At 38.9% G+C, this 13,749-nt stretch overlaps 1 protein-coding gene across 3 annotated transcripts in view; it reads right to left on the bottom strand.

Annotated features, from left to right (window-relative positions):
* Positions 1-4,203: 4,203 nt before the first annotated feature.
* LOC144963210 (cell division control protein 42 homolog) overlaps positions 4,204-13,749 on the bottom strand; it is a 33,109-nt gene continuing 23,563 nt past the window's right edge. For all 3 annotated transcript variants that reach the window (XM_078896999.1, XM_078897010.1, XM_078896988.1), the window contains exons 3-5: positions 9,520-9,578; positions 7,319-7,494; positions 4,204-4,492 (exon numbers count right to left, since the gene is read on the bottom strand). In XM_078896999.1, the coding sequence (XP_078753125.1) occupies positions 4,279-4,492; positions 7,319-7,494; positions 9,520-9,578 (449 nt within the window). In that variant the 3' untranslated portion in view covers positions 4,204-4,278. The remainder of the gene's footprint in view (positions 4,493-7,318; positions 7,495-9,519; positions 9,579-13,749) is intronic.

Here is a 13,749-nt window from a genome sequence, read left to right as displayed (position 1 = left end):
CAAGCAGTGATTGGGTAGCTAGGTCTATTTGATCTGGCGGAAAGTAATTTGTGATATTCTAGCGGCCTATTCAAAGGGTAGCAAGCAATTGCTAATGTTTGTCTCACGCTATAGAAACCGCGATAAGCTCCGAGTCCATAGGCCTAATCGTTCTGAAGGATTACTTACTACTTACAACATTACGACAATGATGTATGGATAAAATAGGTTTCTTGCCACTTTTGAGTGTGGAATTGGATTCAGTAGTCTGATGTCACGCCGCCCGGCAACGGCGGCCATCTTGGTTCTAAACAAAGAAAATCATTACTTTTTATTCTTCATGTTGGCTAGAACTTTTCATATACCTTGTGATTAGAATGTGTAAAGGTAAAAACTGGATCAAATTTATGTTTTTTCCCCCTCTGGATAAGCTTTTATGCTCGCCGGAGAAATATATCATACGGACGTCCGCCATTGTTCCGATAGTTTAGAGCCAGTGTTACTAAGTTAACATGCGTCTTTAGGAAGGAAGTGACGTTACGACTGTTGAATCCTATTCCGATCCAATTACTAATCGAAGAGTTTTCCTGATAGCCTGATTTAGCACCAAACTCGGTACATACCGGCATTGAAACACAAAAGTACAAAAGCTTTTCAGCTTGACTGAAGGTACGTGAACACCAACAAAATGGATGATGTTTTTTTTTTAAAAAAAAAAGACTGATTTAAAACAAAACTAAATATTGAGACGTATTTGAAATCAATGCGCCATATGAAATTGTTTTTCAAAAATCAGTTATCACATTTTTCAAAAAAATCTATCAAGTAAAGGGAAGTAAACGTACATTTCATTGAAGTATCAAATAAAAACATTGATTAACTCTCTTTTCGAACTAACCATCTTCTTCTTCTTCATCATCATCATCATCATCATCATCATCATCATCATGATCATCATGATCATCATCATCATGATCATCATCATCATCATCATCATCATCATCATCATCATCATCATCATCATCATCATCATCATCATCATCATCGTCATCATCATCATCATACCTTTAAGATATGATTCGAGGGAAGATTAAAATAGCACGTGTCAGATTCTGTGCAGCGACGGGCGAGAATTGAATTCGCTACCTCAAGGGTACGAGGCGAAGAAAATACCACGGAGCAATTCCACTGAGACACTATTATATGTTCTTCGGTTTCTCGGAGGCATAGAGGCAAATTGAGCGCATTCTATCCAGGGAGCGGTCGAATTTTTTTTCAGAACTCCATAGTAATATCGTTCGGCTACACTTCCATGTTCAAGGTATCAATCCAGGTTCGGAAGTCATCATCACATTTGTTGATGGTTTCAAATCCCCCTTCAAGTTTTGTCTCTGGGCAATCTAGTACGAGGTGGTTTGCATCTTGTGGTGCTTGGTTGCACTTTGGGCATGTTGGTGATTCTTGGAGCCCCATTTGTGCATGTTGGCAGCTGTTCTTGTATGTTTTGGCCGTAATCTATTTGCAGCTACCAAGTATTTTCTTGGTTGATCCTGTAGACCTGGGAGACTTTTGCAGGGATCTTCAATTAGTTCCCCTCCTGTTGGTTTATTCCTTTTCCATTCCTCGCACCAGGCTTCTTGCTTCCACGAGGACGAGAGACGCATGCGCACGACCAACATGACGTTCTCTCTCTAATAAATTTTCCGCCGGTGACGTCACAGACTATGGGTGACGCCCAATCAAGGGACGCTACTCTTCCGCTAATCTCATTCGATATTAATAAAATTGTGTAAGGACCTCGCGGGCGTCAGGTCTCGTCCCAAATGTTAATCGTTACTATTGGTTTGAAAACAAAAAATACCCATTAGACTGCTCTGGTCCTTTGTGTATATCAAAATTTTATCAGGTTTGATTCCGTCCTGGAGTTGTTGTGAACCAGACAAATTCCAGCTGAAGCGACCGTTACAACTTCCAATCGGAGAAAGCATATGCAATTCATAACAAGAAGCGCGTAACCATTTACCTCTCGCATCTAGCACGCTAAGTCAATGGAACCTCAAAGTCAACGAAATTAAAAAGGAAATAACAGTAGTTGAACGACCAAAGATGATTCGAAAAATGTCAGGAAGCTTGGGAGCTTGATCAACTAGGAAGACGTTATTAAAAGAAGGAAACTGCTAGCACAAAACGTCTTTCACGACCCATTATATCTGGTATAGGCAGGACATCATTAGCAAAAGCAAAAGAATACGCGCTACAAAACCCTTGTACTGCCAATACTTCTCTACAACTGTTGTATATGGGGATTAACTAAAAGGAAATTATATAGTCTAGACGCCCTACACATAAAACAACGAGTCCGAGGTGTGATAATAGGGAATGAGATTAGCGAAAGAGGAGCGTCCCTTGATTGGACATCACCTTACAGAGAGAACGTCAACATCGTTTTGCGCATGCGTCTCTCTCGTCCTCGCTTTCTGTGAAGTGTCTCATGCCGCTTTCACCGGAAGCGAGGACGAGAGACGCATGCACAAAACCATAATGACGTTCTCTCTCTAATAACTTCTCCGCCGGTGACGTCCAATCAAGGGACGCTACTCTTCCGCTAATCTCAGACAAGATTAATAACCAAGATCTCTACGACCATTGCAGAGCACGCCCTGTCAGTGATAGAATAAAACAACAAAGATGGAAACTTCTTGGCCACCTTCTCCGAAGAGACAATAACACACCAGCACAGACAGCACTGAAGGAGTACTTCAATGCCGGGAAGAAATACCGCAGATGAACAAAAACGTCTCTATCAACATCACTAGATGTGGAACCAAGACAGCCCCAGGGGAGGCGACATCATACCCGACCCAACAGAAAGAACACCTGGCTTTCTCTGCAATAGCCGAAAATGCTGGGTCACCTCCAACCGCATTTTGACAGGACATGGCAGAACCGTAGCTAACATGCATAGATGGAACCTGAGAGAATCAGATGCATGCCGTGTTTGCCAAGGAGGCCCTGAGACAATGGACCACATCGTCATCCACTGCCCAGTGACAAGCCTATCAGGAGGCTACGAGACAGCCTATAAGGCAGGAAAAGAATTTGAAGAATGGATTAAAAGATTCAAAATAGAGGTGTAGCCATTCGATACTACTACTACTACTAAATACCGAGCTGCAGACATACCATCGTCTGCTCCAATCAGCATCAGGAGAATTTGTATCTTTGCAGCTACAAACAAACAAACAAAAAACAAAACAAAACAAAACAAAAACAATTATTTCATCAAAACTAAAAACGGAAATTGATCTGCTCCCTCTCAAAACCTTGGCGCAAGACACGGACACGTGTGTCAAAATAATAATATAACAATAGGAGGAATCCAATAAGCAGAAGACATGCTGATAACCAATTCACGGCACACGTCCTTGAAACTCCACAGTCAACATCACCATCACATTATTCTTGTTTATGTGAAGACAAAACACGATAGGGTGACGCAAAATAGAGATTTAATTGTGCGGGATTAAGGCATTTACAGGGAAGAAGATGTAGATACGATCATAGACACAATGGAAGCGACCTATATCAAAACAACAATGCAATGCATATGTAAATAATGATAATGATAATGATAATGATAATAATAATAATAATAATAATAATAATAATAATAATAATAATAATAATAATAATAATAATAATATATATAATATGATAATAAAATAATAATAAATAATAATAATAATAATAATATTATGAATGATGATGATGATGATGATGATGATGATGATGATGATGATGATGAGATGATGATACATGATGATATGATGATGATGATAATAAATAATAAATAATAATAATAATAATAAAAATAATAAAATGATGATGATGATATATGATATAATGAGATGATGATGAGGATGATGATAACAATAATAAATAATGATATTATAATAATAATAATAATAATAATAATAATAATAATAATAATAATAATAATAATAATAATAATAATAATAATAACAATGATGATGAGGATGATGATAACAATAATAATGATAATGATGATGGTGATAATATAATAATAATAATAATAATAATAATAATAATAATAATAAAATAATAATAATAATAATAAATAACAATAATAACAATGATGATGAGGATGATGATAACAATAATAATGATAATGATGATGGTGATAATAATAATAAATAATAATAATAATAATAATAATAATAATAATAATAATAATAATAATAATAATAATAATAATAATAATAATAATAATAATAATTGTTAAAGAATTGAACAGGAGCTGGACTCGGCCGTCTTGATATCCAGGACAGATGCAATGGCCGAGTTAAAGTTCTTTCGAACTTGTTTTTCTATTTCCGGCGAGGTTTCTATATAGCAAGCGGCGCCAACCCTTCTGGCGATTACCTCCCCTTCCGCTGATGAGATGGGGCGTTGTCCCTGGGAAGACAGCATGGCAACAATGGGCTCGACAGATCTGAGAGAATGGAAGCAAAGAATAAAAATCAAATAAAACAAGGCAGTTACAAAGGAACCCAAAATCGCGTGATTGACTAAATGCGATACATAGCAATCTCCAATGTAAAAGGGACAGCGTGGCTCAGCGTTACGGTCTTTGCTTCGTACCCAAAAGGTACGGAGTTCGATCACCCGCCGCGCTGTGTGGCCTTGAGCAAGTCACCTCGCCCTAGCTCGCTTTGCGGCGCTGCACTGCGGCTGACGCCTGGGCTATTCCGGTCTTCCCTCGGAATAGACCCTAAAGACAAATTTCTCCATGGGGATGAATAAAGGTAATTAAAAAAAATTATTTATGTTTAAAGGCGGTAGATAAGTATCTATTTACCGTTTGGGTTGGAGGAGGGGGTACCGGAAGCTTAACGGCGTCCTCTTTCATATGAAAAGGACAAGAAAAAGGAATAAGCAAAGCTGCAAGGAGTACATAGAGGCACATCACTGATGACAATGTTGATCAGTGACTTGCAGTACAATGCTCTTCATGGGAATACTTTCTATATCAATTCCAGGAGACTAAAGATAACTTTGATTAATATTATCGATACAGACCAATATGGCAACGGCAGCTTCTAATGGTGTCACAATGTTATGATGATCTATCCAGGACGCAAACTCATCGCCGCAATCGGGTACGGTCGTGAACCTGCCCGGAAGCTTCGTCACAACGCAACGTTCAACTAGATGCTCTGTGGTTTCGGGCTCTTGACCACAAAGGGTACATGTTGGACAGGTAGGAAGTCCCCACGCCACTGATGTAGTGAGCGTGCCGTCAGGCAGGTTCTCGACCGAAGTCGGTTCGCTGCCATCCAATGGCTCCTTTTGTTGGTGGAAACGCCTGGCAACTTCTCCAGTTTCAAGGAGCCGATGCCCCCGCCCGCTCGAGGGATTGAATTCTTCCAAACCTACTTCCATCTCGTATATGCAGCTCTTTCCGGAGTCAGGGAAGCCACGTCGAAGGGTTGCTGGGACCTATTTCGGTTCGAATAGGGGCACCGTCCATTATGCGTTTGAGAGAGGTATCCCCACTCCCTCTCTTTTTGATCTTATTAAGCCAGTTGTTTGTAATTGTCTCCCGCCGTACATCGGGGGGGGGGGGGGGTCTGCATTGCTGCCATTATCGGGCCCCATTCTCTAGGAGTTGTTGCCAGCATTCCCAACACTATATGCATAGACTTGCAAAGTTTTGTATCTACTTTCTCAACGTTCTTGCTTCGACCCCACACTGGAGCGCAATACTCCACGGTGGAGTAGCATAGTGCCAGGGCGGATGTACTCAGAAGCGTTAGGTTAACACCCCGAGTTGTTCCCGCCAGCTTCCTCAGAAGACTGTTGTGTTTCTCTATCTTCCTCCGAGATGAACCCAAAAGGTAAGGCTGGGTCCAGCGTAGCCCCCAGGTATGGGAGAAGCTGGTCCCCGACGAGGACGTTCAGTTTACCAGTGTGCCAGCCACTGCATTGGTGGAATGTAGTGGCCGCGGTTTTTGAATTGTTCATCTTCAGGTACCTCTTTTCAAAGTAGGATTTGAGTCTGTTGACGTCCTCACTGAGTACGCCCTCGAGACGGGTCAAAACCTTACTCTGGGTAAAAGCGCCCAGTCGCCTGCGTATCCCAGCCACAGGGAGGAAGTGTTCGGCATGTCTCTATGTAGAAGTTAAACAAGATTGGCGCCAGAACAGATCCATGAGGGACCCTATTCCTCAGTTTCCAGACTTTGGTCGTGGTGTCTCCAAGGGCCACGTGAAAATGTCTTTCCGCTAATGAGAACAACTTCAAGGTCTCTTTGCACCTTATGATTGTTGAAAATTTTGCATTAAGTTTGCATTAACCCTTCGCACCATACCGTATCTTACGCTGCTGATAGATCTATAAATACAGTACCAGTTTGCTGTTTCATTTCGACCCTGCTTCAATATGCTCTGTGAGGACAATTATCTGTTCCGTGGTGCACCTCCCTTCCCAGACGCCGCCTGTTCTGGTGACAGTGCAGCGTCTAGGACCGGCCCCCATCGGTTCAATAGCACATACTCAAAATTTGTACAAGCAGCTCAGAAGTGATATGGGTCTGTAACTGGCGGCCTCCTTTGCCGATATCCCTGGGTTCATGATGGCAACTATATTAGCGTGATTCCACACGTGTGGAAGTTTCCTTTTAGAAGGGCGTCAGACATTGCTTCTGTCAGCCATGCCCGTGCCCTGGGGCCCAATGCGTCACCATATCGGGATATAAGCCATCTTTCCCTGTTGTTTTGCCGTCTTCACATCGCTAATGGCTGCACTCACTTCTCGGGGACTGAACGGGGATGTCCAGCCCGACTCTTCCTCCTCAGGTAGTCCAAATAGTAAGGCATGGCTTGCGGACACTACGCTCGAAAAACTGCTTCAGAAACCGTTTACTACGCCCTTTGATGTTATTGATCAATCCTTTTGTTTACACCGGAACGCTTGTAAAGAAATTATTTCATCTTCTGAAAAGAAGACTTGATTCCATTTATAAACTTCTGGGCGAATAAATGGGAGAGTTTAAAGGCTTATTGAGTATAGTGTAGCTATAAAACTACGAGAATATATCGGGGTTCTTTTTACACAAAGACACAAAAGCACCCATTAAAAAAACCCCAACTCAATAACTCTAACCCTGGACCAATCCGTCCGAAGGTGACGGTCATGCCACAAAACAGCCTAGCCGCACACACACACACACATACACACACACAGAGAGAGAGAGAGAGAGAGAGAGAGAGAGAGCGAGAGATAGAGATATCCCGTTTGGATTGAAGCAAACCTAACCTGAGATCGGCTTGAGCTCCAGCCAAGATGAAAGGCGTGGTGGGGGCGTGTGTTTTGATTTCCGGCAGCCAAACTTCCTCCACATGACGCAGGGAGTCAGGCTGGATGACTGAGAAGCAGACAATAAAAATGTCTGTGCCGGGATAAAGAGTTTGACGAAACGCTGGGTTTTCTTCCTGTCGACGAAACAGGTTAAATGATGTGTTCTTGATAAATGATACGTTCTTGATAATTTATATGTTCTTGATAAATGATATGTTCTTGATAAATGATATGTTCTTGATAAATGATGTGTTCTTGATAAATGATATGTTCTTGATAAATGATGTGTTCTTGATAAATGATATGTTCTTGATAAATGATATGTTCTTGATAAATGATATGTTCTTGATAAAGGATGTGTTCTTGATAAATGATGTGTTCTTGATAAATGATATGTTCTTGATAAATGATGTGTTCTTGATAAAGTATTCTGATAAATGATATTTCTTGATAAATGATATGTTCTTGATAAATGATGTGTTCTTGATAAATGATATGTTCTTGATAAATGATGTGTTCTTGATAAATGATATGTTCTTGATAAATGTTATGTTCTTGATAAATGATATGTTCTTGATAAATGACATGTTCGTGATAAATGATATGTTCTTGATAAATGATATGTTCTTGATAAATGTGATAATGATATGTTCTTGATAAATGATGTGTTCTTGATAAATGATATGTTCTTGATAAATGATATGTTCTTGATAAATGACATGTTCGTGATAAATGATATGTTCTTGATAAATGCAAGTAAAAGAAATGGTTCTTTCATTGATTTTTTAAAGGGTCTTACATCGCTTGCGACGCATTTAGGTCAAAGGAAGAAAATGGGATGGTCAAAAAATTATAGAATTACCATTAAAGTGCCCATGAAATAGTAGGACAAAATAGGTATTAGTTCAAATAGTAACAGATGTAGATTCGAACTGTATACCATCAATGTCCTTAGTTTGAGATAGTCTATACGTCTCATCCAGACATATACACAGGGTCCCACTGAGGGGAATGTTTACAAGATATGTTCCAAAACAAAAATATAACTACATACATAATAGAGAGATAATTTACAAGAATCACCTCCCAAAACTAACACTAACACCATAAATGTAACTATTTCCCTCTCAGCTATGGACTCTGGCAAGGTCCAAGACAAAACAACGTAATCCCATTCCAAGACAAAGACAGAAAGCAACCCAGAAACCAGATACAGGGGGATAGAAGACACAGCAAGTGACCTCCTGTCCACCATGGGAGGTAATTAGACCCAACCCACGTTCTTTTATTGACTCTGGAACAATTTATCTATATGTTTCTGTTATGGGTTGTTTGTAGAGGGGGTTCAAGACAACCACTTTGTCCTAAGACAGCAGACAAATGCGGCCTGTCACATAGAATAGAACGAAAAACCCACAGATAGAAAGTCTCCGGGCTCACATCATGAGATGATGATGGACCATGATGGAGAGAAGAAGAGAAATAAAGATAGAAAGGCATTTAGAAAGGACAACTTCCGAGAGAATACACCCATCTAGGAAGGGAGTTGAATGGTTTAAAACCGTTTTGAGACGGCGAGTCACATGATATCTTGACAAGATGTAAAAGGTATATTAACACTTTAAAAAGGAAAAAAAATTCAAAATTTTGTTGTCATAAAATGTTAGAACGATATTCCGTGTACTATTTTAAATATAGATTTAATGTTCAGAGCCTGGATCTAGTTCAACCAATATTTAAGTCGGTTGCTTATCACATCTTTCCAAAAGCATTTAAAGTGTAAATGTTGCTGCTCGAAGCTCGAAGAAATATATAATAACGTGAAGTTGAATGTAAGCTTCAATTTAATTACAAAAACAGATCAAATGAACGTTTCGGGTTTCCCCTTTATCAACAAAGCAGGATGAATGAAACATCACAGGTGAATGAGATGATGTGGTAGTGGCGTAGTTAAGATGTTTTGTTTATTCATCTTAACTACGCCACTACCACATCATCTCATTCATCTGTGATGTTTCATTCATCCTGTTTTGTTGATAAAGGGGAAACCCGAAACGTTCATTTGATCTGTTTTTGTAATTAAATTGAAGCTTACATTCAACTTCATGTTATTATTTATATCAAAAGCATTTTAAAAAACAATTAAAATATCACGTTACCTGCTCTAAGGTGTCAATGATCTCCATCTGTAACCGTCGACCGCCGATCTTTAACATACCTGCCAAACCACAAATGACACAAAGTAATAATATAAATTATGTTCAGTTTTGGCTGTCATTTTGGAAACGATGTCAGATGCGCAAAGAGGCCAATCATAATCAATACAGAACATTTGTAATAATATATATTACTCTTGAGACATATTAACTGTGCATTGTTATTTATTAACATCCTTTTTAAAAAATTCAATTTTTCCAAACAAACAAGTTATATTGTTATTGCTAATCACAATCGCTTTTTAATATATTATTGAATTATCCCAAAGAATATGCAATGAGCAACGTACAATATATTGCTACTTATATTTAAAAAAGGGCATTTAAGGAACAAGGTCTATTTTTAAAGCCCGTTTACTGATATATGGTAATATTGATATTTGTTTGAGTAATGAAGGACCAGAAAACTAAGATATTGATTGCACTGCAGAGCCGCAAATTGAACTACTTGATTCAGTATCTCAACAACTACAAAAACAAAATCAAAACACACACACACACAAAAAAAAAACAACAACAAAGCAAAAAAGAAATCAAAACCAAACCATATTTATAAAATACCAAACAAAAAAAACAACCGATGAATATAACACCCTCTGCCTGATTGAGAGAGAGAGAGAGAGAGAGAGAGAGAGAGAGAGAGAGAGAGAAGAAAGAAAGAAAGAGAGAGAGAGAGAGAGAGAGAGAGAGAGAGAGAGAGAGAGAGAGAGAGAGAGAGAGAGAGAGAGCATTAAATATTTATCTCCAGTGGATTCGTTTTGTTCGTATTAAGATAGACTGATATAAATAGATTTTGATCTGCTGAGCGATGCTATAGATATAAAAAAAAATCAACATACACGTTTCATTTTGGCATTCTTTGGTTTAATTTAATTTTTTTACTCCTAAAGATAGTATGCGCTTGGCTAAGAAGCTCACAACGTTGCCATCCTGAAGTACAACGGACAAATACACAAAATTATGTGTAACCATGAACTTGTATAGTCTGGTTAAAACAGTTTAGTGAGAATTACTCATAAACGCGGATGGCAAAAAAAAACAACCAATAACAAAGACCCGAGTGACGTCAACTTCATTCTATCAACAGATAGTATGCGCTTGGCTAAGAAGCTCACAACATTGTCATCCTGAAGTATAACGGACCAACACACAAAACTATGTGTAACCATGAACTTTTATAATCTGGTTAATACAGTTTAGTGAGAATTACTTATAAACACGGAGAGTTAATTATAGTCAGATTTTTTATTACTGGCGCGTGTTTTTCTGGTTTCACTCAGCTGTACCTCTATCAAAAGTTGTAAAAATTTGTGTCAACCTCTGAATCTATTTGTCTTAACTGAATCTAGATTTTGGACCGTATTGATGCCATATTAGAAAAGTTTTCTTCTTAAAGACCTATAAAAAACTACTTTAAAACAGCTGACAATTTTTTTTATAATAAGCTCCCTACACGATTTCATATGAGGACAATGAGGCATTGGTAAATGTGTGCGCTTTGTTGTCTTGTAGTATGGTGCGGACACACTGTCTGACATGATAACCTGAGCAAGACTGTTTAACAGGGCACTGTGGAAGGACAGAGAAGACAAAGAAGACAGAAAAAACGGTGGTTGGACAACATCAAAAAGTGAACAGGCCTGGTCTTAATAGCTTTCGAGAAAAGGCCAGAGATCGTGATGAATGTCGTGAGGTTGTGACGTCAGCATCCCGCAAGTCCCCCCAATGTCAACTGGTCATTGTAGTGGGTGAGTGAGTGAGTATGACACTCACCTATGGGCTTGTATGTCTCTGGTTCGAGTCCCGCTGTGGCGTATTTGCACACATATGTAATGGCTTATGATCGTATAGTGGCTTTTTGATAGATGGTAATATTATTCCTTTGCTTTGTGTTGTAGATGTTAATAATGACTAAATAGTGCAAGGGCCGATGATGATGATTGAATGTACAACATCAAGACATTCAAATAAAAGTCCAGATTTCAAGTTTCATTTCTTACTGCTTTATTTGTTGTGATAAATCCGAAATCCAAATCAAATAGCATAGTCATAGTTCAATCAGTTTCATAAATTCCAAATCCGTAAAATCAATCCAAATGATAAATCAATTTTGCCTATGTGACCATTTTCAACATACGTGGAATATTTCTAAGTCCGTAAAATAAAGATTCTTCGAAGGATGTTAGAACTTGCAGCATACTAGGAAAGTGCAGATTAAAGTGAAGTAGAATGTGGACGAGAATAGAATCACTGTTTTATACCCTTTTGTAATCTGTTTCCACAATAGTCTTCAACAGTCATGACGTCACTTCCTTCCTGATGACGCATGGTAACTTAGTAACACTGGCTCTAAACTATCGGAACAATGGCGGACGCCCGTGTGAACTATTTCTCCCGGCGAACATAAAAGCGAATCCAGAAGGAAAAAACATATAAATTTGATCATGTTTTGACTTTTACACATTCTGATCACAAGGCATATGAAAAGTTCTAGCCAGCATGAAGAATAAAAAGTAATAATTTTCTTTGTTTAGAACCAAGATGGCCGCCGTTGACGGGCGGCGTGACATCAGACTACCGAATCCAATTCCTTCAAACCACACCTCCTACTAATTTTGACAGTTCCATGTCAGTCTAAAATCCACCCCCTAGGAGTGGGAACAAATCATATTCAACCCGAAACGTTAAATCCCTACATATTAATGCTAAACCCCGCCTTTTATGATATAACATTATTTTGAGATATGCCCTTTTCTCATGTACAAACATCCCTAAACAAATTAAGAAAGATTGATTAACTAGTACTCAACACGATGACCTGTCCACTAACTTGGACGTAAAACTGTCCCAAACGTATCATTCACATATCAAGTGTTACTGATATGCCTGCATCGTGCACTCACTAAACCCATTTCCTGATATAGAATTGACCATTTTGCACTGAAATCTTGGATAACCTTTTGCATAAGCTTACTCTCTTACACCGCTATGGGTGGCGCAAATTTCAATTCTTGGGAAAAAAACGCCTCTTTATTAACATTATCTCATCGCACTCAGGTGAAAAAGAGTACCTGGCTAGAAACAGCGCTGTCTCTGTCGCCTTAATTCTAATAGCGATCTACAGTTTATCATACTCGTACTAAATATTATAGTGCGGCTATGTGGTCTAGTGGTATGACATTCGCTTTTGGATCGGAAGTATCTGGGTTCGAGCCTCGCTCGGCACATAGTTGAGTCCTTGAAAAAGGCTCTATACTCACATTCTCTCACCGTACTCAGGTGTAAAATGAGTACATGGCCGTTAACACCGTTGTCTTTGTCCGAAAAATTGTAATATCGCATAGCAGGCGTCATGTCCCGTCCTACATGTTAAATATTGCTGTTGACCAGGGACCCCTTGTAAAGCGCTTTGATCACATTTAGTGGATATTGCCCTATATAAAAGCTCATTTTAAGCTCATTTTTACATATTAATTGTTGCTGTTGGCTTGGGACCTTTCGCCAAGTGCTTGAGCACATTCAGTAGATATTTACACGCTCTTTTCTACTTAACAGGTTGGATTTATTATATATCTAGAAAGATGTCAAATATTTACATCGTGTCAAAATTTGACATGTCAATGGAGCATTATTTGATTTGCCGTTTGGTGAAATTTTCCAGGACAAGTTGCAAACTTTGTATTGTTATCAAGATTCCTGTATGACGCCATAGATTTATATCATTCAACAACAGTCTCCAGCTAATTCATCCTCGTCTTCTAACTGCTTCCCCCCCCCCCCCCCCAAAAAGAAAAAAAAAACAAAAAAAAAAAAACAAAAACAAAAACAAAAACAAAAAAAAAAAAACCAAAGACCACCCCCTCTTGTTTCTTCATTATACCCCAACCGCCAGCCGCTGGCACCATCACCACTACAATCATCATCATCATCATCATCATCATCATCATCATCACCATCATCATCATCATCATCATCATCGTCATCGTCATCATCATCATCATCATCATCATCATCATCATCATCATCATCGTCGTCGTCATCATCATCATCGTCATCATCATCACCATCATCACCATCATCATCATCATAAGCATCATCATCATCATCATCATCATCATCATCATCATCATCATCATCATCGTCATCATCATCTTCATTATCATTATCGTCGGC

The sequence above is a fragment of the Berghia stephanieae genome, chromosome 1 (assembly GCF_034508935.2).
Source record: "Berghia stephanieae isolate SIO BIC M18660-M18661 chromosome 1, UCSD_Bste_1.3, whole genome shotgun sequence".
Classification (NCBI taxonomy): Eukaryota; Metazoa; Mollusca; class Gastropoda; order Nudibranchia; family Aeolidiidae; genus Berghia; species Berghia stephanieae.
This window is presented reverse-complemented; position numbering and strand designations above follow the sequence as displayed.